This window comes from Centroberyx affinis, unplaced genomic scaffold (genome assembly GCF_046629955.1).
Source record: "Centroberyx affinis isolate AG114_WGS23_722 - 3 ecotype Tasmania unplaced genomic scaffold, CSIRO-AGI_Caff_v1 ptg005676l_1, whole genome shotgun sequence".
NCBI lineage: Eukaryota > Metazoa > Chordata > Actinopteri > Beryciformes > Berycidae > Centroberyx > Centroberyx affinis.
This window is the reverse complement of record NW_027282863.1, coordinates 346,864-373,384: the sequence shown is the minus strand read 5'-3', so window position 1 is coordinate 373,384 and position 26,521 is coordinate 346,864. Positions and strand designations below refer to the sequence as shown.

The 26,521-nt window shown below is 40.2% G+C and overlaps 1 protein-coding gene across 1 annotated transcript in view; it reads right to left on the bottom strand.

Annotated features, from left to right (window-relative positions):
* The window catches only part of trim37 (tripartite motif containing 37), a 55,916-nt gene extending 30,566 nt beyond the window's left edge, over positions 1-25,350 (bottom strand). Inside the window, exons 1-13 of the mRNA XM_071547105.1 lie at positions 25,228-25,350; positions 23,627-23,707; positions 20,680-20,781; positions 17,449-17,489; positions 14,451-14,567; positions 13,554-13,641; positions 12,981-13,103; positions 11,891-12,014; positions 10,987-11,054; positions 9,469-9,593; positions 6,647-6,697; positions 5,104-5,185; positions 4,045-4,121 (exon numbers count right to left, since the gene is read on the bottom strand). Of these exons, the coding sequence (XP_071403206.1) occupies positions 4,045-4,121; positions 5,104-5,185; positions 6,647-6,697; positions 9,469-9,593; positions 10,987-11,054; positions 11,891-12,014; positions 12,981-13,103; positions 13,554-13,641; positions 14,451-14,567; positions 17,449-17,489; positions 20,680-20,781; positions 23,627-23,647 (1,019 nt within the window). The 5' untranslated portion in view covers positions 23,648-23,707; positions 25,228-25,350. The remainder of the gene's footprint in view (positions 1-4,044; positions 4,122-5,103; positions 5,186-6,646; positions 6,698-9,468; positions 9,594-10,986; positions 11,055-11,890; positions 12,015-12,980; positions 13,104-13,553; positions 13,642-14,450; positions 14,568-17,448; positions 17,490-20,679; positions 20,782-23,626; positions 23,708-25,227) is intronic.
* Between the last annotated feature and the right edge of the window lie 1,171 nt (positions 25,351-26,521).

The following is a 26,521-nucleotide window of genomic DNA, read 5'->3' as shown; positions in this document are numbered from 1 at the left end:
AAGAAGCCGGAAAAAACATACTATTTATGACAAACCATAGTTAATCAAACTATAAATGGGCAGTGTAAGACAAAAGGACACTAACCCTAACCCTAACCTATGATGTCCATGATGCTATAACATGAAGTTTATTGTTGAAAATTCCCAGTTTTGGTGAACCTTGGAATAATACAGCAAAATTGTGTTTTGGACTGTTATTCTCTAGCCTGCTAGCCAGTGAATATAGCTATATAGATATGTTCTGTTCTCTGTTGTGCTTTGAACTAGAGTGATGGAGAAAAACATCTGGCTACTTGGACTCAACCATATCTGGCCTGGACTTTATAAAACTACTATTGGCCTTTTCGGGCTTCAGATTTTTTAAGGTTAGGGTTAGGGTTCAGAAAAACAAATTTATTGCATAACTGCCTAACTTAAAGGTGCAAGTGAAAAAAGGACTATATGTACAAAGGAACTAAGGAACAAACGTTTCAGCTACATGCTTTCATCAGTGTTCTAAAAAGAGGCACCACACAATAGCCACTTTATAAGGCCACAGGTAGATGAGACAGTTGGTAGCAGCTGTGTTCACACTTTCCATCCTGAAACAAGTGTTTAAGTAGCCAATCAGAACACCTGCGTTACAAGTGAACTTCATCTGAGTGCAACCAGCATCTTTACTTTTTTTTTTTTTTTTACCGTTTGAATGTACTCAGCATCACAACTGTGGGTGAGGTTAGACTGTTAAAGAGGCACTTCAATATTTGTGTTGAGTTATGTGTTGCGGTGAGAGTATTAAAGGCATATTTCATTATGGAAACTGGAGGTCCAACTGTATTATTGCTATGGGGTCAAACTCTATCACTGCTATGGTATATTATTAGTTGCATGGATAAAACCAGGGCATGGATTTCCATTTCCTTTTGCCTTTATTGTACTTTAAAAGTGAGGAAACAAATATGAAACTTTGAGATGAATGTGAACTATACCTTTAAGGTAATTCTCCAGTTATGTTATGCATCCAGTGTACTGTACAAAGCTAGAGTATGTTCCAAACAAACTTTCTTTCTTGCACTGACATGGCCTTGCAATGCTGCGATTGTGAGTCAGTGGCAGCACATTGCTGCCTGAGCCATTATCTCACATACTCTTCTGGTATGTGGACTCTGGATTGAAGAGTGAAATGGGGGACCTTTAAGGTTTATCACCATCAAGTTGGCAATGTTTGAAACTAAGAGTACAGACCTCTTGTCCGTTGCAATGTTATCCATTAGGCTGAAACCCCTCTCGCACTCTGCCGTGCTGTATTATTCAAAATCTATAATTTTACCTGACAACTCTGAGACAAACTCAAGACTCTGTGCAGCAGCTCCTCCATTCCCGAGCCAACACACTGGCTTTGATGCTAGTAGCTCGATCAGCGACGTTGAATATGATGGAAATGAACCAGTCAAATGCTTTGATTCATTTTTGTGTTACAGGTCTGCAAATGTATATTGGTTACACGCTGATAATGGGGTTTTTTTCTGGAAAGTTTTCATGCAGCGGCTGCAACTTGTTAATGAGTATCCCAGAAAAATAAAAGGGTATACGCCTAAACTGGTTTGTTGTAGATAATGACATAAAGACAGAAGAATTCTGTGGTTTATTAACAACTCCTGAAACTGGTGCTTTGAGAGTTGGAAATGGCTTAAGCAAGTCAGACAGTGACAGAGAGATTTAATTTTTTTATATCCTTGCTATCCATGTTGTGAATTCTTGGGTGCATTCGTGAATTGGAACCGGCTACACAAACGGCCCCTGATGACATAATGTTCGTTTGTTACGACTTTTTGAACTTCGACTCCATTTCCAATGCTGCATGCTCCTGAAACAGGCATTCTAACTCAACGTCTTTTGAATCATAGATAGGTGGCCTGATGACCTGGATAAATCAGTTGAGCCCAGCTCTCCAGGTAGGAGAAAAGGAAAAGGTGCCTATACCGCAGTTAGAATGGTGCGTTAGCTTCCCTTGGTTAGACTCACTTCTAAGTAGAATACCCACACTCGGCCATCTGAATTGCATCCTTTTCAGGTGGCTTAACAATGGTGCTAAATGCCTATCAGTGCCAGTGGCCACGTGTTACATAATAATACTGACTCATCAAATTATATCCCACAACTCCAACCGATTAAAAATAATTACTATTGGCCAGTAATCGGCGACCTGTCGATCACTAGGAAAACAACCCCGTTTTATAACCGTTATATCCCGTTAACGCAATTATTTTGAAAATCGTCATATGGACACACATTAGAAGAAGTGAAATTAGCTACTGACTGAGACCATAACCTTATTTTGAGTGAGAAGTTGAGTTGTGGTCCCATTGACTTGCATGGAGTTGAGCCGGGTTTGGAGTCTTTTTGGAGCCAGCATCTAGCGGACGTGAGAAGAATTGCCGCTTGCCGTCACTTCCTTATTGGCTTCAAAATTCACTCGTGGTTTTGGCCTTAGTCCTTCTCTCATAACTCATAATACCACAGAATGGACTACTTTCACAAAATCTGTTTGTATCTCAGACCTCAAGCACAATACCAACCACAACATCCCGAAAAACAGTACCAAATCAAAAACCAACAATATACACCAAGAGCCACTTAACCAAAATAACCAGCCTAACGGCCCTGCTCCACTACACTGGACATTGACCTTTGGACATCAGCCATCAAAGGAATGATTCCTTAAAAAGCACTGAAAGATGGTGCATTGCTTGCGTTGGAGCTAAAAATCACAAAGGTTCAATTCTCGATGGCACGCAATGATGCATGCGTTCTCCCTCATTGAAATAAAGAGAAATAAAGTTGATATTGGTTGTTTGCTGGTGTATGTTCTTCCTGCCATCAAAAGCCAAAACAACGTCACGTGCCCTGTGGAGCAGGGAGAACATCAGATTGGTGAAACGCTGATGGCAACATGACATGATGCTGGTAGTGGAGCTCAAGCATAACATAAACCTGCTGTGGTCTGTGTACTGCATTCAGCATTTGTTTTAACTTTGCCAAATCAACTAAACTAAACATGTTTGTTATATTGTATTAAGCCTGTTCTATACACTTAAAGTCTATTTTTTTTCCTTCCTACGCGTGATTTAAAACCATTAAAACACATAGCATCTGACACCTTTGTGTATTTTTCTATTAACTTTAGTGGATGTTGAGATATTACATTTAAATTTCTCAAATACAGGAAATTCTGTGGTGTCATCCTTCCATGACATTATTCCAAAATATTTGGCCTTGAGAATTCTAAAAACATGGAAAGTAAATACAGATAGTTTTTGCATTTTATTCCCACAAAAGACTTCTACTATGTATGCCAGAACAATGGACTAAAGGGCATTTGGTACCCAGGTCTCAACAGCTTTCCCTCCTCTCCGGTGGATTTTTTCCAATGATCAAATGAGTGCCATCAAAACTCCATGGAAATTAATTCCACAAATATGATAGGCCCTTTTCACGTTCTGTTCCTCAATGCTTCTGCATTGAGGAACCGGTGCATTATGGCCTTCACTAAATAACTCCACCACCTGCCCAAAATTTTTAATTTGTTACATTATGCATTTATTCCTAGTAACCATTACAGTTTTGTTGTTTTTGTTGGATTGGTTTGTCATTAAGTTGCAAAAAGAAACTTGCCACAGGCTGTTACCATGACGATGTGAAAAGGGCCTATTACTCACTCACTTTTAGAACAATAGTGTGATGAGGTGCACAGAGTTCCCAGACATGAAATCTGCAATTTGTCTGTGGGGGAACTGAAAGCATTCAGTGTGTGTCTGTATTTCCATGGAATATATGGTGGTGGAAACATGAATATCACCTACTGGTCAGAAAATACTTTTTCAGACAAACCATGGAAAAAAAGGTTTCTTTTCCATATTCCTTTTGGTTTCAATTATGCATAGTCATCATTAGCAGATGATTGATCATCCCTATTTAGATTTTAATGAGAGGTTTGAAGAGAATGGAGAGGTTTGAATAGAAAGGTGAGGTGTGTAGAGAAAGGAGACATTTGTGAGGGCGTACTTTGATGTTTCAGGTAGTCCAGCAGACAGTTCCAAGAACACAGAGAGGTAGTTTCCGCGGACCACACCGTTGCCATCCTGAGAAAACATATAATCAATGTAAAAATGAAGATATATCAACACATATACAGTATATATACACATGTGTAGACCACCTGAGTGCACCACAGATTCAGGACTCCTTCAAAACAGGCCTCAAAACATTTTTATTCAGGAAGGCCTTTTCTGGACTCCAGCATTAACGGGATGTGTAAAATAACAGCAGTAGTATCAGTACCAGAAGAACTTGCTGAGAAACAAAAACTATGCAAGATTTGTGAATTATGAAAAAGGTGGCGGACTGAAAAATTAAACATAGTGATGACTAGTTGATCAGTCCAGCAAAACACAGAAAGTCAACTAGGAGGAACTCCGGGGAGGTGTTGACAAGTCATTCCCAGGCAAACAGCTAGAGTACCGTATTTCCTCTAATAGTGGCCAGTAGTCAATTAAAAGCCGGGTCTCCGATAATGGCCAGGGCCGTGGTCGACACGAACAAATACAGGCCGGTGAAAAAAACAAAGGAAAAAACAACTGTGGATACTGGTAAACTCCTGGTGCCTGTTATATAATGTAACTGTAGTTTGTAGTAACGTACAAGTGCCACAAGATGGCAGTATGCCACAAGATGGCTCGGCCGGCGGAAGTCTCTGGAGCATGCCGTTGTCAAATTACCGTAATTATTGGTAACGCATTGCGGTAACCAAAAAACAGCTATCTAACGAACCCCAACAGAAGCAGATCAGAAAACAAGGAGGCTTCATACTAAAATATGAGCAAACATACTTACATAAATCAAACAGAGGGAATTAGAAATAAAGGCCTGTCTCTAATATAAGCCTGCTTCCAATAAAGGCCTGGTACCCTCTGCAGTTGAGGTAAATAAAGGCCCGGGCCAATATTAGAGGAAATACAGTAAATATATTTATAAAACGATGAAAAGCAAGTACCCACAGCTCATTCTGAACAGTGCATCAGGGCTATAATGGGAAGACAACACAGGAAACTGTTCATTACTCACTGGGTAGACTTTGAGTCTCCAGCAGAGTCCAGATATTTGTAGGGGAGGGCTATACACCGGGTCAGCCCGCTGCCTCAGGGTGCTACAAACACACACAACAAACACACACACACACACACACATCAAAAACCCTGTGGAAACTTCTTGGCAACTGTTCCAATAGTAGGCCGTGATCACATAGCATGGTTTTTTGAACCTCTTTCCAAGTTATTTTCAATGGTTTGTTCATGACAGCTACATATCTCCTCCGAACTATGGACCTCTCTCTTTAGGCATGTTGTGTTTTGGGGTGCCTAGCTGAACATGTCTCAACTTTAGCCATGTGTTACGACAACATGTAAGCATCCCGTGAAAAGGACTCAATCTAGGTGGAGCTCTTGGACGAGATGTTAAAACTGTCTGTGCTCTGTTCACCCTAGGAGGACGTCATGTCCCAACATCTCCTGATCCTCTTCGCTAGCGTTCTCTGGTTCGTTTTTATTTTCAACGTTATCCCTTTGTGTTGCATAGCAATCAGAACGCTCCTTGCGCCCTTTGACCTCATGCCGTCTCCGTTACTAGCGATGCTCACAGCTGAGCTTTGAGTTTGAGCAGGAGAAAAAAAGCTTCCTATTTGATCACAGACTTATACATTGCTCACTGTGGACATCAGTATTTTTTGCTGCATTAATGGAAACATATTCCACAGTGACTGACACTAGTTCATGATCAGTCACAGGATAATAAGCGACTAGCGCATGAGCATTTAATCAGTGCCTTGCACCTGCAACTCAGTACACACTGCTTCTAACTTAAGAGGTCTATTGATACAGTATTTGCATTTGCGACAATATTGTAAAACAGCCCTACATCAAGCTAGGTAACCAAGGAGATTCCTTTTAAAGTCCCCATGAAATGAACTCCCATTACTTTTACTTCCTGGAAAACAGAGTATCTTTCATGGTGACTTCATGCTGCACTAATAAGCGTAAATATAAATTTCTAATCAATAAAACCATACGATTTTTTAACAATCCCGCCCCTCTGCACCCCTCCCATCAAATAAAATTCTTCTTCTTTCTCTCCCTGACATTGGTTTAGACTTTTGAATGATCCCATTATGTCCCGCCCCAACACCCTGTTTCAACAGAAAATGCATCAAATCAAGAAAGTAAAGATGCCATTTCATGGGGTCTTTAAATAAGAACATCCACTATATTTTTACAGTACATCTTAGATTCACAAACTATTCTTGAAAAATTTGACTTTCATCCAATGAACAGCGAGCTACTTTCTATCACCATGTAGCACCGATTCTGTGGTGTAACATAGCTTAAATATGGAAACAAAGCTGGGACAGAGGGACACCACAGTGTCAATAGGTTTCATATTGTCACCAAAACGCACATTTTTATAGAGAAATAGAGAAATATATAGTGCAATGGTGCAGTACGCTGACTACCAGATGCTCACAGGTGACAAGAATGTAAACAGCACTAAACTACTTTTCACATATTTCAGATGCTACATCTATAGCTACATGCAGTCATAGGACATGATTTACCTGAAATTGGCCAGAACAAAAGTGCTGGAGTCATAGGCAGGAACCAGCTCACTGAAAATTGAGAGAGAAAGGGTGAATACATAACACAGATTCTCTATACCTGTGGATATTGGTCACTGTTGGGGTAAAAATATCTCCTCTGCATTATGAGTCATCCACAGTGAAATATGTACCCAAAACATTTTAAACACAACTGAACCCTCAAAGCAGAGTCACAAAAACATATTAATAAAACAAAACCAACAAGCACAGGTCCTGTAAAGGCCCACGGCACGTATGTACAATTCAATTAAATTCAACACGGTTATTTGTTAAATTACCTAATTCCACTGATGTTAGTTAATACCACAAGGTAATAATGTTACCAGAAGGGCAGCAGAAGTAGCAATACAAAGTTCGGCTCTTTTATGAGATTCGGTTCTTTATGAGTCAGTCAGTGAAAAGATTCGTTCAATTGATTCTTTCATTCATTTGATTCAGTTGGCCATTATGTGTGGGTGAGAGAGGGAAGACTTCCGGTGAACGATGAACAAGAGTCGAAAGAGTGGGTTGGCTCCATATGATTCTCGTTCACTCTATGTATACACTTAGGAGAGTTGTGAACGATGTAATGTCTACCCACTACCGCTAGAGGGCAGCCTACACACATGAAAGTGGGCAGCAGAGTGTCGTTCAACAATCTTGGAACCCATCGTCTATCGGTCAGACGACGATTAGACTCTGGGGGCGACGGCCAATATTTCGGGGTTTCCTGTGTAGCCAGCGGACATCCGGGCCAAGACTTCCTCTTCCGTGCGGTCATTGTTTACAGTCCGATTAGCAACTTGAGACGCAAGAATGGAGTTGGAGTTGAGTTGGATATCTGTTTATATATTAGCTGAAATTTCGTCTGGACCTAAAACACCTACAAAAAGTATCAATGTTTGTGTATTGTGCGGAGAAACGTTCGACTCTCGCGTCTCAAGTTGCTAATCGGACTGTTAACAATGACCGTGGAATTAAGTGAATTCAGTGGAATCCAACTGGCGATCAGGGGCAATATGCATTCAAGTCTCTGCACTGCACTCATGTTAAATATCTATGTGAGTGTTGAGCAGTGTTATAAATCTCAGATGAAAAAGCGTTACTAACACATGCGAGTTTGGAGCAAATTGTGCAATGTTGAGTTTCACTTTCATTTTCACAAGGGGAGGCTCTGTCAGATTGAGTACAATGCTATGGGCCTGTGCATCGCCAAATGACAAACATGATGTGATGTGCAGCATTAGAGATCGGTTTAGATCCATTTCTATAGATTGACCAACTTTTTATTTTGTGGCGGCCGTGCTGATATTGTGGTGGTGTGCCACAGATGAGTTATGTATGGGAAACACTGCATCTCACAGCCAAAGATGCCTTCTAGAGGCCATCTCATAAAGCGTTGATGACTGACTGACTGACTGCCTCCCTGGCTGACCTGAATATGCCTCTCGATGCCCTTGACTGCGCAGTGGGAAAAACAGATTTTCATGTTGTTCTGACAGGGTTTGGAGAGGAGAGGTCCATAATGGGCTAGCTTCCTGGCCATGCTATAAGCCCCAAAATCATCGATTATCTGTTATCTGTTATCCCTGTGCTCTGCGAGAGGGGATTGGAGAATAGTGTTTTCTCTCTCCGCTGAAATCCAGTCAGAAGAAACTGATGCCAATAGAATGAAGAAAATAATACCTTTACCAATAATTGTAAATAGGCAAAAAATAAGTGAGAAACTTTGAGAGATTTGGCTGCCATAGGCCAATACATTTTGGGGCGTGGCACCTAGGTGGCAAAATGAACAATAACTTGTGAACGCAAAGTCCAAGAGTCATGAAACTTGACCCACCCCATCAGCAGGTGACTATGCTCTGGCTTGCAAAATGTTGGGATAATTTGGCCCATAGTTTGCACCACCGTAGAAAAATGCCAATAACTCAAACTGTTTGCCTGATAGTGTTCAAATTTGTAATACTGGTACTCCAAATTGTTTGGCTGCCATAGGTGAATAAATGTTTTGGGTGTGGCACCTATTTCACAAAATGAGCCATAACTTGTGAAAATAAAGCGCAATCTTCACAAAAGCTGACCTATGTGGTCGCGTCATCATTCCACCTCAGCACACCAAATTTTGTGAGATTTCTAAAGTAGCGTTACAGTGATCAAATGCTCATAACTCCCAAATGGTATTCTTTATGAAGTTGAAATTTGGTGTGCTATGTCTTGGTCCAATGGGTTAAGGAAATCTAAAATTGAAAGTCTAAACATGGCGCTATTTGCCTGGACCCTGTCAATTGCAGCATGCAGCTACATTTAATCCTTCTATTTGTTTGTTTTTATTTACTCCTTTAATTGTCAAGATTGTACCCGATGTTACAAAGACCCTTTTATTTCTTTATTTTAAGTTTACATACAACAAATAGTTCAAATTCCTTCCACTTTTTTCTGTGGAGAAGTCAAATAGTTAGGTTTGTGTTTAGGTCCAGACTGAGTGATGGATGACATCCAACTGAAGCCAGATAGGGTTATTTGGTTTGGCAGGTACGGCAGCTGTCAGAGTTTGGAAATTACACAATCAACACTCCTTAACTTTACTTCAAATAAAATACCATTTTTGTTAACATCAGTGGTATGTTTGCAGTCATGTGATTTTGTTTTATATGAAGTAACTGTAGTTAACCATTAGTAGTGGTCAACTATATTTGTCTTGAAGGAAGCTTTCCTATAGTTCAGCTTCTTCCAATGTGAAGTAACTGGTAGCTTGGAAAACTTCACTTTAAAACTAGCTTCCCCAGAACTGTGTAGATTACCTGGTGAAGTCTGGAGGGACTGGCGTGGTGACGAAGGACTGCATGGGTTTCCGATGGACCTGCTGAAACATGAGCAGGATCTCTGGGCTCTTGGAGATCAGCTCACTCTTGCTGCAGGAGTGAAGCTGTTCAACACACACAGTCACCATGTTGTGGTTTCCAACAGGCAGTCAAGGAAAGGTTGTTTCTGGTCTACAGCCTCTAAACAATCATTCCATATTGTCCATATTTAAATTCTTTCTTGCAGATAAGCTCTGACCATGTAATATAAGCAGTATCAATATCATCCAAGATTTTACAGAGAGGAGAACTGAGGCTGGATACTGACGATGTGGCTTGGTGCTAAAAATACTTCTTCACCTTGTTAGTAATTCTCCATATCATAACATACACCTATTCAACAATAAATGCAAAAAAATACAAATTTTGAAAAGTAATACCACACAGTATAAGAGTATTACTATTTTTATTCCTATGAGCTAACACGGTCCAATCTATATTTGTGAACATGACTAACCAGAACTATGAGTCACAACTGTGATGTCATCAAGATGTAAAATATAGAGCTACTCCATTAATTATTGAAGATGGTGAATGTGAATGTGAGATGTTCTGGGGATAAGGGTATACTTTCTGGGTCAGAGCAGTGAATCTGGCATTAGAAGCAGACACCATCTCCACTAAACTAATGCCACGCTTACAATATGAATACAGCCATTACAAATGCAAGACAGCTAGCCTCACATGCACACACCTCTATGCATTATGTTGAAAGTTTGATAAGTTTAGAAATAACTGCATACACACTAGTTAATACAAAAATAAAAATCATTTCTCCATAGTTGTCTTTGATGTAGTGGTAAATAAAATGGTCGATAAACCATGAGCTCCAATCAGTGATCATCATAAGGCAAACAACCACCAATAAAAACAAAAATCGAATTATATATTTCTGAAAATCATTAATATACGTTTTTTCCCCTAAAGGTGAGGCACCACAGGTAAAAACAGCCATTTTGGCGGAATTGGTCAAATTTGAGATCATATATTTTGCTTCTAGAACTACTGTGGGGTTTTTTTTTCAAATCCCTCTGTAAATGACTATAACTAATATAATATATAATATATAAGTTATTCATCAGAATGAAACTGTTCTGATATGCAAATTCACACACTGTTATGAAATATTAGCTAATTTGAATGTGATAACAGCAAAATATATAAAAGTAATAATACAAAAAGGTTGTATTTGAGTCCATGTTCAACATCCAACATTTCATTCTGATAATTTTTTTTTTTTTCTCCTATTCACCTGCGGTGCCTCACACTGAAAGGCCCTATCATGATAGAACTTGCATTAGTTTGACACTACCTGAGGTGAGTAAACTCAGTTTAGGCAGGTTTATCCTCCACTACATTCCTGGTTTGTGTGTGTTGGAAATTTAGACAACCAAGTGAATGGAGAGTATGGGTCATATGGAGTTAGCTGTACTAGATGCACTTAGATGAACTACCAACCTGATGCTCCACCTCCTGCAGAAGAGACTCCAGCAGCTCTGTCTCCTGGGTCAGGGACGTCTTCTGGCCTAGTGGAGAGGAACACCATTTCTATTTTAAATGTACTTGTATTGAATGTGACTCCTGATGTAGGTTTGAGTGTAGGCACGGATTGCATCTATTCAGTAAAGATTAATATTTTGCAACCCGCAATAAGCGATTTCAGACCCTATAACCAATCCTGAAACTAACATGTGCTATGTGGAGATTCCCTTGGGACATAGTGAAACCAATATCCACACATGCACGTCAGCCGTGTTGCTGTTTTCACCTCTTTTCTAAAGCTTGTTGTCAAAATCCGGACCGACTCAAAGCTCCTCCCGGCCCATTCAGTAGCTTTTCATTTTTTAAAAACTAGCTTGGCACCTCCCTCGCTGTTTAAAAACGGCCCTCACACGCTCCTATTCCTGAAAAAAATTCTCGTAATGGAGGAATCGATGAAGCGAGCGAGTAAACTAACCTTCAGCGGGAGCAAAATCCAGCAAAGCACTTCTCAGTAGGTACATATAGCTCAGCTATCAGCCTTTATGCATGGTTTGTCCTTTGGGCCCTCCATAGTCCAGTAGTAGTCCAGTAGTTGCTGTGCTTTATTTAGAAATATGTTGCAGTTTCTGTCACCATCTAGTGGTGACAGAAAGTGGTGAAGCACAGTCTATCTCAAACTGTAAAGAAGCTTCTCTTTTCTCACTTTCTTGAGAAGTTCATTCTCAACTTGGGAAGATCGCACCACAAGGACACCACAAGGACACCACAAGGACACCACAAGGACACACTCCATTAGATAGGATTTAAGACGTTTTAGGAGGTTTCCAGGGCCTGCAGAAACCCTAGTCAGTAGTGTTAGTAATGCGGACAGGCAGCCTACCCATTAGGGTGATGAGCTTGTTCTTGAGCTGGTTGTCCAGGCGAGCGATCATCATTTCCACAGCGTTTCGGATCTCTCGGACTCGCTCGTCCTTCGCTCCCCTCACCGCCTCGACATTCCTCTCCTGATCCACCGACAGCAGAGACACAGACGTCAGCTAACTGGCAATTACCGTTAAAAAAGGAATGATTGCATGTTTTCAACCACCAGAGACATTAGCTGTCAATAGCAATATCAATACCTTATTGCCATCGAGTTGATAATGTCAGCATTGGCCAACCTCCTGTCATGTTCACATGAAACACAGGTGAAGTTTGTTAGTCCATATAACACACACAACATAACAAACTTCACCTGTGTTTCAACTGGCACCTGTGTGTAAGTATATAATGACTTCATTTTTTGGTGAACTATTACTTTACTATTACTTCTATTACTTTACTAACTAAATTGACAATTTTTTTATTTAATCTTTTGTTTTGTTAATCCTTTGTTTTTGAAATGCTTCTATACGAATAGTTTATTATAATAATGATTATTATTATAATGGGAGCATGTCCTAAAAAGTGAGTCAAAATTTGGTACAATAAACCCTAAAATGGCTTCAAAATGACAATATTAGCTATAGCAATAAAATAATGTTTGCTAAAACGGCGATATTCTTTTCTAATTATATAAACGGTAATGCTAATAACATCCCGGTATTTTCACCCTACCGTGACGGTATCTGCCCCTAATGTCACGCTAAACATGCCGGTAAGTTTTATGAATGAGCTCCATTATATGGTATGGATCAGGGAATACAGTACAGTACATAAATCATTATATGCTTTTACCTGGAAATTATGAAAAATGTATCAGATTGGAAATTCTTTATCATACAGAATATATTTTACCCAGATACAAACAAATGGCCTAAAAATAAAAAAAAACATAAGCAGTATATAGACCTGGCAACATCATGGGAGCCTAAAATTGGAGTGAACACTACAGCACTGTGACTCTTTCACCCATTTAGTGCGGAAAAGCTCAACCAGACCCATATGTGTCACTTCTCTGGTCATCGTGTAAACCAGGAAGCAGTCCTCACCACTTCCTGCACCAGGCTGATGAGCTCCATGAGGCGGCGGCGGAGCTTAGCCACCTCCTCGTTCACCTTGGTCACATGCTGCTCGTAGATCTCTACCAGAGGCTTGAAGGTGTGGCCGCCATGCTGGACACAGTGCAGGGGGAAAATACACTCAATAAGATTCAATAAAGATACAAGCAGATTCAGAGGTTTAATTTAAAACTTACTCACGTATACAATGGATTAACCTGTTAATTCATCATGAGTAACATTAACCCTGACATTCCCCCCCCCCCTCAGCCCAAACACAATCGCACTAACTTTCCGAAATCTCAAGTCCATATGTCACATCTCCCTCTCCACCTGTATATCCAATACCATTGTGTGTTGTCATTCTTATAAATATAACTCAACCCTGTTTCTGTTCTTGTTAGCCTTATGAAGACTTTTTTCACAAGGTTTTGTAAGGTTTTGTAATGCATTAAATGAATTATTACTGCTTCCAGGCTACGAGCGTGTGTCCTGGAGTCACTTTAGTACAGGAAACCACTGATGACATGTAAAGCGTGCACTAAAAATTAAGTGAAAGGTTACCATGCCGCCCCATAGAGCACACTGGTGGCAGATGCACTTCTTGCAGGTCCAACAGAAAACACTGAGCTTCTCATGGTGGTTCTCACATCTGCAGAGGAAAAATCAATGACCGGACACTTACAATACAATCAAGTAAGAAAAAGACATTTTTGGAAACTTACCTTATCATAACTCAAAACACAGGCCTGTTTTACTTCATTGTCTGCAAAGTTTACAAATGGAGAGCCACCTTTTAATTTTTCTTAACACATGTAGGAGGACAGAGAGGAGGTAGAGAAGAGGAAAAAGAGGAGGACAGACAAGGACAGGTAGAGAGGAAGAGGAGGAGGACAGAAAGAGAAGAAGGGAAAGAGGAAAAGCAGAACAACAATAACAGATGAAGGGAAGATGGAGGAGAACAAATGAGGAAGGGAGGAGCAAGAGGAGGAAAAGGATGAGGTGGAGGAGGAGCAGGAGGAAGAGGAGGAGGAGGTAGCGGATGAAGTAGGCAGTGGTGGAGGAGGCGCAGCATGAGGAAGAGCAGTAGGAGAAGGTGGTAGGGGAATAGAAGGATGAGCACCACGAGGAGAAGCACGAGGAGGAGGAGGTGGAGGAGAAGGAGCAGCACGATGATGGGCAGAAGGAGGAGGTGAAGGACGGGTAGGATGTGGTCGAGGAGGAGCAGGAGGAGCTGGAGAAGGTAAAGGATGAGCAGGATGTGGTGATGAAGAAGAAAGCGAAGGAGGAGCAGGAGCAGGAGCGGGAGGAAGAAGAGGCTCCACCATGAGGTAGAGGGATAGAAAGAGGACTAGGGGGATCAGCCCAAGGAGGAGCAGGAGGCGGAAGAAAAGGTGAAGCACGGGGAGGAGGAGCAGCAGGAGGAGAGGAGGTGGAGGAAGAGCAGGAGGGGGTCCTCACTTGTCCTTGTCGTTGTCCTCGTGCTTAGACAGGCTGCAGAGCTGGAGGGTGTCTAGCTGCTGGGTGACCTCCTCCGCCCAGCGACAGTTCACCAGCTCCCTGAGCTGGAGGGGAGCCCTAGACAAACACACACAGAAGTTGCCCATTCATCACACAGTCGCTATAACAAAAAAATAAATCTATCAGGACAGAATAAAAAAGACAAAAATTTGTTAGGATATCCTATAGTAGTAGTTTTCAATCCTGGTCCTTGGGACCCAGAGCCCTGCTGATTTCCATTCTAGCCCTTCTAATCAGGGACTATTTTATACCATGCAATTAACTGCAATAAATTACCTGGTAGAACAGAAAACCAGCAGTACTCTGGGTCCTGAGGACCAGGATTGAAATAATTTAATCTCCCAATGATGGAAGATCAAATTTCCAATAACCCCTCTGCTATAAATGTAAAACACACAATGGTACATTTATCCATCTGTTTTGGTCTTGTGACCGCATCCTGACATTTTGGACAGGTCCATTCTGTGATCCAGGAGGTTACCAGTAAGCGGTTTACACTGACTTCTTCTTCATACCTGTTAAACCATACTCCGGAAAATCTTTTTGATACAGACACCAAATCTCTGTTAATAATTCTTTTATTTTTGGCTAAAAAGTGTATCATGCTGCGTTGGTCCGCAACGCAGGTCCCTACAGTCGGCATGTGGATATCACAGATATCGGCCCTTCTGCCTCTGGAGAAATTGACTCATGATCTCAACCATAAATCGGACAAATTCCGGAGACTCTGGAAACCTTTGCATTCTTTCCTACAGAGACTTTGACCTACTTGTTTGTCCCTGTAAGGCGATGGCTGATTGCTCCATCTGTATGTGCTATTTACTTGTTTCCTGTCGTATTCCTCTGCAATTTACGTATATTTATTTATTTTTTAATTACGTTTTTCCTTTCAATTTAACTTTTACATATTGCAGCATCTGTTGTTGGTTTGGGGTGGGATTTTTCTGTTTTGTACGTTTTTCTGTTGTTTATGTTGAGAGGTGTATATGTGTTTGTTAAATTTAAAAATCAATTAAAAAAATAATAATAAAAAAAAAAATTCCAATAACCAATATATCAGGCGATATTTTTTGATTTTTAGCAAGACAGGTACTCTCTTCTGAGTAAAGCATTCACTCATCAAAATTATAACTAATAGGCGTGAACCGATCACGTCATAGTCTGAATCGGATCCGTACCCGTAAAAGCCCCGATAAAATTTCTGGAGAATGATGAAAACATAGATTAGTTTAAACAAATGAGAAAATCCCCAATTTTACAGGATCATACAAATGCATAGGTTTTAACACCCGCTCCCTAGAATATAAGTCCCTCTGTTCTTTCCCTCTTTACTTCTCCCATTCAATGAGAGAAATGAGCCTTTTTGTCCTGCCAATATTTTGAACCATGGTAAAATCATTGAACAGTGTCAACTTTTGTTATTTTTCAGCAAGCGTTCTTCTTTGTCATCACTTGCTATCTTTCGTCCCTTTCTCTCCCTGTCTGTCTGCTCTCCCTTATCACAGTATCTCTGCCAGAGACACGTAATGATTGGCTGTACTGTGCCACGTCATTGACATAAATGCACGTGACTGGACAAGGCACTGCAGTGGGAGGACAGATGAAACGTTAGCCACGCCCAAGACTAAGACTAATGTGGGTGTCAGTTTGCGTCCACAAAATAATAAAACTCCAACATCAACTTTTCGAAGCGTGAATTAATCGGAATTTCACCCAACCTCAACAGACTTGGAATCTTTTTTTGAGATGGACAGACTCCCCATACTCTCCACAGAAGATAAAGACATACTGTGTGTAGCATGGGCCAAGGAAGAACCCATTACATTTTGGAGCGGATCCGGATCCGACTCACAAACAACCAATAATAGCATGAACCCTGGTGGAGGTCTGCGCTCTCCGAGTGCCCTTCTAGTTTTTAGTGTGAATTCAGTAAGAGGAAGGGATTAGATGCAACACCTACCACAATAGAATGCAGGCTAGAGTGTTTGTCAGGCACATTGCAGAGGTGGAGAGAAAGTGTCTAAGGGATGAGATAGCTGCTTCCCAGTTAATTTCCATCATATCTGATAGACAGACACAGCTGTGACAGAAGAAGAGGTGCTTTACGTATGGCTTTGCAAGAGAGGCTTCCAATGTAGGGCTCACCGATTAGAGCTCTCTTTTAAAGACACACTGAAAACTTGTGTGCCAGCAAAACAGATTGAGGATCTCCTGTCAGGACGCATTTTACCACAATAGCCCACTCACCGAGCAAATTCGAGTAGGAGTTTTAGGATGTTGGGACAGAGGCCATTTGTCCCAACTAGAGTAGGAGGAACCAGATGGGTGGCTCATCTCTTGAGGGTTAGACTTTCTTGAGGAGGTTCCCAGGGAATTCCTCAGCATCTCAGCAACAGAGAGAAGCCTGTAAGACTCCGTAGGAGGCAACATGACTTTTAACAAACATGTCCCAGAGAGGCTGTAGCTAATCACTGGATGTCAACTCTTCCATTAAATCCCCTTGTATAGTCCAGGTGTGTAGTAGCTACTCAGATGAATACTGTCCAAAAGTCCAGGGAAGAAAAACAGAAGTACTCAGTGCGATCGTCCGGCTTCAGAAGACGTGGATTATGCTGCACTAGCTGTATGGAGTAATTTTATGGTCATTTTTGCCCTTTTTGGAACTGTAAAGAACCTACTAAGGTTGCTACAGAATTGTGTCGTCAACCTCCCTGTGTGTTATGTGGACAAAGAAACTTCACCTGTGTTTCAACTGGCATGAGGGTGAGTAGATAATGACAGCATTTTCATTTTTGGGTGATTTTTTTTTTTTTATTACATTAACTTTTAATGCCAGTTTTTTTGGAATCGAGTACCTTGAGTAATTCAAGACGTGGTTTACGCCTTAATCTCAACTGTGTGTTAGCCTTGGTGGAGTGGTAATAGTGGAGGGGCTTACCTACAGTGTGGGCACTGGGCTCTCTGCTCCGTCAGCCACCGCTGTCAAATGAGAGCACGCACTTAAATGATGGCACAATTTGTACAAATATGATCGACATGCACTGACTGTTTCACTGAAATACGGTAGCCCCAACAGTAAGAATTCAAAATACATAGTCTCTTTACTTAAGGCTGATTTATAGTTTGCCGTTGCTATGCCATAGGTGCTTACGGCGGTGCAAGCATCTATAGTTCTATGTTGATGATTCTGTGCATTGTATGCAAAGAAGTAATAACAGAAGTAGTAGTGTTTAAACCCTATGTTCTGGGATATTTCTTCCCATGAATTCAATGACATCTGGTAATCTTTATGATTTGGGAATGAGGTGTCCTACAGTTACAACAATATATTTGCGAACCTCCTCAGCTAGTCTGTCTTCGATCTGCTCCGTGCTACCTTCACTATGGGCGAACATCAACCACATAGCCTACAGTTAGGAGGAAATACGAAGTGGCTCAATCACAGTTCTTACAGTCTTGTGTTGCCCTATGCACAGTTACATTTTTGTGGAGGTGGACAGTTACAGAGACACTTCCACGGAGAACCATAAATCAGCCTTTAGTCTTGACTGAAATATGTGAATACTAAATCTTAAAATCAAACGCCCAAGTGAAAATGCACCAAAATTGGTATACATGTACAATTCCATGCCCTGAACATTTCCAGAATTGGAGGCATTGCAAGAATGGTGCTGATCTGCTGTGGCAGACATTTTTGTTTCTTCCATTGTCAGCAAATTTGCTGCGTATCTGCTGATCTGACCATGACAGGATTATCTGCTTTTGCCTACCTTGTGTTTTTCGCTATGCTTGCCCTATATAATTTTGTTCACCATTGATTTTGTTTAGTTAGATCTAGCTAGACACATTCTCTGTAAAAGTCCTCTGAGACATGCTTGTGATAAAGGGCTATATAAATAGACTTGACTTAAAAAAAATATATATATATATTCCTACACCTACCCTATGTGTAACAGAAAAGTGGTTCAACGGTTAAGTGTTTTTCTTTAACCTATTGATGAATTTACATTCAGTGGCCACTTTACTAGGTACGTCTTCATACAAGGTGTCTCCAGAACTGCCTGAATTCTTCAAGGCCTTGATTCAACAAGATGTTGGAAACATTGCACAGGGATCTCCATAGCACTGACTCACACTGACTCCATAGCGTTACTCAGTTCCTGCACATTTTTCAGCAGCACTGCGAACATCCTGTGCCACGTCATCCCAAAGGTCTCTACTGGGTTCAGATCTGGACTGAACTTAAGTTACTATCATGTTCCTGGAACCATCTTTAGACTGCTGGAAGTTTCCATTTGAAAAAGGCTAGACTGTAGTCATGAAGGTACAGTATGCAGCTGGTCAGCAACAATGTTTCAGTTCACTGTGGTGTTCAAATGATGGTCAGTTGGTACAAAGGGGCCTCTTGTGAGCCAAGCAAGTTTATGATTGCTAATAATAAACAAAATTGCAGAAGATATTTCATAACACTTTTTAAAGTTATCTGGCTAATTTGCTAATCCTGATTTGTGAAATACCCCTGTTTTCTGTGCTATGCTGGTTTCTGTTTTGAAATGCTAACAAAAACACTGTAACAGCAAAAAGTAATGCTAGGGCTAAGGATGTAACAATATGATATTTTCACTGTACAATTATTAATTATTATTGTCTCTAAATATCATGGTTGTGGCTTCCTGGTGGCTCAGTGGTCTAGGGCAGTGATTCTCAACCTTTTTCATATCAAGGACCCCTAATTTAGTCCACATTAGAGCCACGGACCCTCATTTGATGAGATTTTGTCTCTCAGACCCAAACCTGAAAATATGCTTATTGCTGGATATGATTTTGTCCAGAATTCCATGACTATCTGTATTGTAGGTAGAGAGATATCAGTGAAACTATGATCAAAACAGCCATTCTTCTACATTCTCTAATTGTGTTAACTTATAATGGTGAAATAATGGTGAAGGTTAACAATTCATAAATTTGCTGGGGACCCCCTGGAACCCCCTCAAGGACCCCTGGTGGTCCCCGGACCCCACGTTGAGAACCACTGGTCTAGGGCGCGTCCCAGGATCGAGTCTGGCCACCCCAGTTCACCCCAGTCTTTCCTGTCCCTCTTCATTTTGATCTAGCTAATAAAGGTGGAAAATGTGACAATATATCACAATATCACTAAAATAGATTCATGCTGTTAACCAGCCATCAGTATGTCACAACAGAAACCAGGATTTGTCAGACCAGTCATTTTCCACTCTTCAGTGGTTCGGTTTTGGTGATCATGAAACCGCTGTAGCTTCATCTTCTTGGTGTTAGCTGACAGGAGTGGAAGGTTGGACTAGTTGTGGTTCTGAGATGCCCTTCTGCACGCCACTGTTATACTGAGATGGTATTTGTTGTTAGATGGAAGTAGTCCTGCCATAATCCTCTGACCTCTCTCATCAAGCAGGACTGCAGCTACCTCGATGTAGGGCTGGGCGATAATTCAATATTATCGTTTATTGTCTTTCAGTGGAATCATATTGTGATGATATGAAGATATTTTGATACCGTGACACACATTTCTGCTGTCTAAATTGATGATGAGTTTTACTTAAAAACTCTGATAAAATGAGGTATGGTAGGAATATTATTTGAAAATTTCAGTTTTGTTTGACATCACACCTAACATTACCATTCGGTTCAATGAGATGAACATTCATTTGATTATTTAAAGTGATTTTGCATACATGAACCATATCATGATATATATATTGATATCGAGAAAAATCCTTATGATTACCATGATATTGATTTCAACCATATCGCCCAGCCCTACCTAGATGTGTTCAAATCAGCATCTTCTCCATTCTAACATTATTAAGTGGAACAGTCACTGGACCTGTCCACCTGTCTGCATGCTTTATATACTGACTGATTAGTACCATTTTGCAAAGGCTCCAATTCTGAAAATGGTCATCAAACTGTAGTTATAGACCAATTTTTGGTGCTTTTACATAACCCTAAACAACATAGGCTATTTCTGGCCTATTTCGCCTGGACTAACTCTAAAAAAAAACTCAGAGTTTAAATCACACATTTTGTGACTAACACCAGAATTTTCAGAGTGGTAATGTAAAGATCATATTTTCTAGTCACCAAGTAGAGACAGTGTCCCATACCACAGTATAGATGTGTTAAATGGGCTTACTCGTATGCAGCTGAAACAGCAGAGTTTGGAGCAGTGTGGGCAGAGGCGAGCATCCCTCAGCTTCTCCATGCAGATGAAGCAGCGAAACACCTCTGCAATACTCTGGAGAGGGGCAGAGAAAAACGAGAGTGATTCCATTTTAAGAGAACAGAAAATCAGGATGTCTGCAGGTTTCGCAAAGCTTAGCCTAATTTAAGACTGTTTAAAATGCTTCCTGAGTATGTGGGAGTGCGAGGAGATTACAAAGTTCTGGAGGGAGGTATCGCACGCAATATATGATATGCTGGACATAAATCTACCTCTACACCCTAAATTGTTTATATTAGGCATATATCCGAATGATCCAATTTTCCAAAACAAAAAGAAAGCGCTTATTAACATATGCTTGCTCCATGCTAAACGCCTCATAGCTTTATCATGGAAAAATGTAAATAGGCCGCACTTAGGTCAGTGGCTCCGGGAGATGTCTTCCTGCCTGTCAATGGAGAAAATCACCTATATTTTGAAGGGTAAAAGGGAGACCTTTGATTCCATATGGGAACCACTCATTCTCTTTATGGAACATATGGATATGTCTGAAGCGCCACAAGGGGCTGAGGAAATGGGAAAATGTTTAAGTGATGAGAGGTTGGGTATGAACAGAGAGGAGAATAACCCTTTTCTTTTCTGGCCTGTTTAAAGAGCAGCTGTAGTTCACACATTTGTAATTGCTAGGAGGGAGAATGGGCATAGGAGGAGGTTGGGTAGGAGGGCACATGTCAGAAGTGACTAACAGATCACACAGGTCAGGGGGTCACTAGAAGATGAGTTTAGGAGGTGATTTCAAGATTTGCTTAAGTTTAGGATCAGGTTCTCCAATATACTAGTGCCAGTTAATTATCTTTCTGAATTCTGAAGTAGGGCTGGACGATAATTCAATATTATCATGTATCGTCTTTCAGTGGGATTATATTGTGATGATACAGTGATTTTGGGATATCGAGACGCACAATTCTGCTGTCTGAACTGATGAGAACAAGCTAATTATATTTAGAAACTCAGAAAATAATGAAGTATGGTAGGAATATTATGTGAAAATTTCAGTTTAGTTTGACATCACACCACACATTAAACATTCGGTTCAATGTGATGAACATTCATTTGATTATTTAACGTGATTTCGCTTATGTGAGCCATATCGTCATACATATCGATATCGAAAAAAATCCTTATGATTATCGTGATATTGATTTCAACCATATCGTCCAGCCCTATTCTGAACCCAAGGGGGAATACTTGGTGCAAAACAAATGGCTGTCTTATGGGCTTTACCGTACTTTAAGCCATAAACACTGTGCTTGCGAACCCTCATCATAGTGACTTTTGGTTGATTCAAAGCCCACCTGTTTATAACCTCCATTCAAAGAGTCGATGGAACTCGCTGATGGGTAGGCTCTTAACCAATGGTAGTGGGTGAAAACTGCCCCCCCACCCCACCCCCACCCCAGGATGCTGTTGCAGTGAGTGGATTTACGGTAGAAGTCAGTGTTGAGCTGGCTGTCTATTTTATGAACCACATGAAAAAAGCTGACCTGTGTAGTATCATATTCTATAGTGAATGTCAGATGATCATTACAAGAGTACAGATACTGGTGTAATTGTTTAAGTTCATCAACAGTAGAATCTACAATCATAAAAAATATCATCATTATACATTTTATACAGTCTGGTTTTAGACAGAAAAGGGCTGACAGTTGATATTATCTTTTTCAAACATACCCATGTATAGGTTGGCATAAGAGAGTGCCATTTTGCTGCCCAAGCCAGTACCTGGGGCCGGTTGCACAAAACACCTTAAGTAAAGATTTTCTCGAGTTAAGGTTAAGGTTTCCTTAAAATAAAATTGGTTGCACAAAACACCCTTAAGTCTTCTCCTTAAGGTTTCCTTAAAATGTTCACTTAAGTATTTAAGGTTTTCTCCTTATCTTGGTCTTATACTTAAGGAGTCCCTTAAAGTTAGTTAAACCGTTGCACAAAAGACCTTAGTAACCAAAGTAAGGAAAAAAACTTAAGGTACCTCTGACTCTATCTTAACCGCAACATGGCCGAGTTTATGGCAATAAATGAAGAAGTTGTATTTTTTTTTGACCTCTTGGATGGACCTCTTCTTGAATTAATTTTCGTTGCAATTTCCTCCCACATTCGTCGTTTTCTGTTTGCTGTTCTGTTGCGGATCAAATTAACTTTTTTGTATGTGCTTTCTTTTATTGTATTCCTCCAGAAGTATAATATTTTCCTCCTCTGACCAACACCAACAACAATTTGGTGTTTTTGTCTTCTTTTCTTCTGCCATTTTTTTACTATCTAAAGGCCAACTTTGTGAGAGGATAACAGGTGAGGCGATAACAGGTATCACAAGCGCAAGTGCAAGCAAACAAACGGTCTCCATGGAAACTGTAGAATTTTACCGCTGTAAAATCTCTTTCAATGCAGTAAATGCCTTAATGTTTTTCCTTAACTAAGGAAACCTTTTAAGGGATTCTGTGCAAAACCCTTAAGTAAGTCCCTCAGCTAAGGAGAAATTAAGGAAATTAAGCCTTAAGTGTCATACTTAAGGAGAAAACATAAGGTGTTGTGCAACCGGCCCCTGACCTCTGACCTCTCTTTTTCTAGCCCAGTTGTTAAGATATAGATATACACCCAGTTCTTCAATGGACTTCCATGATGGCAGTATCCGTTGTTGACATGAAATTTGTGACTAAACTGCAAAGTCTCTACACCACCTACAGAGCTCTATCAAGCTCCATCATCCAGCCTAAGATCAACTGGACAAACTGACTGACTTTTCTCAATAGCTGAAGCATTGTACACTCTTAACAAGTCACCCACTCACCTCTTGTCCTGACATTTGTAGTATAAAGTAGGAAGACAGATGATAAAGGGATTATCAGATGCATGGTCTACATACCTCAACACTTTGTTCATCCATTTCAGCCAGTTTGGCTTCCTTGATATCGGGAAAAAATCAAAAGAAGTCTTCACTAGTGGACTGAAAAGAGAAAGAAAATTGTGCATTAAGCTTAACCATACCCAGGGTTCTCACTGTAGCCCTGATGTAAAATTGCATGATCTTCCACAACTAAGTCAGGGCACTTCCATGAGCTAAAACGTTCATCCTCTGGTTTGTTAACATGGTTTTCAGTCTTTTTTCACTCTGGCTAGGCATTCTGCTATATTCCTGGATCATGACCCATTTGTAAAATTATCTGATATTCCCTGACGTTCCCAGAGAATTTATCAAATTCCCTGACTTTCCCTGTCTGTCTGAATACACCTCTCACACATCCACTATATTTCAGATATTCCATGACCAGTGGGAACTTTGCATACTATCAAGGGCATGTAAAAAATAACATCTTTAGAAGTGAATTCATAAAGCTCCTTAAAGGAATAGTTCACCCAAAAATGAAAATTCTGTCATCATCTACTCACCCTCATGCCAAATGAAACACAGGTGAAATTTGTTAGTCCATATAACACACAGGGAGGTTGCCAGCACAACTTGGTAGCAGCCTTCTTAAAACAACTGAAGTCAATGGGGACCTGTTCTTTAGAGTTCCAAAACAAAAACAGCCAAACAATCACACTGTGAATAGAAAGACCTACACACCATTATTTGTTGCAAATCAATCAGCTGTAGTTAAGATTTGCACTAAATGATAGTGTAAATATACTGTAGGTCTTTTTTGGAACTCTGAAGAACTGGTCCCCACTGACTTCAGTTGTTTTGGAGAAGGCTGCTATGGAGTTGTGCTGGCAACCTCCCTGTGTGTTATATGGACAAACTTCACCTGTGTTTCAACTGGCATGAGGGTGAGGAGATGATGACAGAATTTTCATTTTTGGGTGAACTATTCCTTTAAGGGTGAAAGAAAAAATTACATCCCTGGGACATTGTCCTTTTGTGAAATGAACCTGGCTTTTTCCACTGTTATGACCCGACCTTCCAACTAAGCATAATGGAAGAAGCATAAGCTTACTGCAGTTGCAAATATTTATTATTGCCCAAGTCATTTCTGAAACTACACAATGCATTTAAATCTAATATCCATCCAAACCCAACAAATTTATCCACGTTTTATTTACAAAATTTAGTTAAAGCAGATAACAGCATAATAGATTTTTGTTCATACTGTACAGCCCTGATGCACACACAATATGATGTAACCTGTAACATCTGCAGTGTAGCTGGATAGCGACAAACATAACACATAAGCTACAAATACACATAACATTTTCTTGCCTCACTTTGTGTAGTCAAGCATGATGTAGTGTAGTCAGTGCCTAGCGACATGACAACATACAGTACAGGGCCCAGCATCAGCACACATACTGACAGCCAAGTTAGCCTGGAGCCACTCATGACAAGCAAGAGCTACTCTTTCTATTAGCATCAATCAAGTTACATGAGCGGGCTATATGGAGGCGGCCAAACCGCAGTAGCGTTAGATGTGTTTGTCGATATTAAAGCTAGCTAGCATTCTGGTGTTAGCAGGACACTTCAGTTACCTTCCCAAAGACTCCGCTTCGTCCGTCAGACCTTATGAACAAACGACTGGAAAACAGCGCAACCTACATTATCTGTCCAAATGCACACACCAGGCGTCTCGGCTGCATTAGCAGATGTGTCTTACGCTAGGCTAAAGGACCAAAACACCAGCAGCTACAGCTGTGTCAAGCTTCTTCTTCTTCTTCTTCTTCTTTTTCTTCTTCTTCTTTTTCTTCTTCTTCTTCTTGTAGAGATTTCGGCAGTTTAGATGCTTCAAGGCATGTTACTGCCCTCTATCGGTCAAAGTCCAAAAAGTCATTTCATTCAAAAAATAAAATAAAATAAAAGTAGTTGTATTATTGATTTTAAACTATGCAAACATCCAGCCATGATTTATTTATTTTTTTATTATTATTGTTTATTTATTTTATTTACTTATTTATTTATTAGTACAATTTGTTTAATTTTATCTTATTTGTTTATTCATTTATTTTTTGGTTTTGTCCCTTTTAGTCCTTGTCATTTTGTTTACTTACCGCTAGTTTGTTGTTCCCATATTGTATGTGTGCTAAATGTTGATGTGTCCTACATGTATGCAACTTAATAAGTAGCCTGTGTATGAGCTTTGACTTATCTCTTTAATTTCACATCTCTTATCTATCATTCTGTAATTGTTATATTAATACTAGTCCATTTTTTGGCTATTTGGTCCTATGTATGCCCTGTAAGCTACTTGAATTTAGTTTGGTTTATTATTATTATTATTGACATTATTTTCAATGTAGACCCAAGGACTGTTTGGGGTTGGTGCGGGGTGATGTTCTGTATGCTTGGGGGGAGGGAGGGAGGGAGGGAGTGGGGGAAAGGGCGATGGAGATTCTACTGTCAATGTAATTGTATTAAAATTCAATAAAATTGTATTGGGAAAAAAATGTGTTTCTATTCTTAGTCAGCACAGAAAAATAGAAATACTAGAAAAATAGTAACTTGTTCCTGAGTGGCCAAGGCAGACATACAACATACAACATTATGATCATTTGTCTCTTCCCGTATTATATCATATTTATAGAACACTGCACAGTGCTAACAGGTAGTCACCACTCTGAATACTGTGCACTGACAAATTAGAAGAACCTGTTCAAGAGATCATATCAACCATTAATCTGTAGCTCAGCCAACCACTGACCTACAGGTATGAATTAACCTCTTTGAGAGAAGGGTCGCTGATGATCACTTACTTGTATATGTTGTATATTATGTGTTATATTACTTGTGTTTGCTTACCCCTATTTTCCCCTTGACTTTGTACTGTTC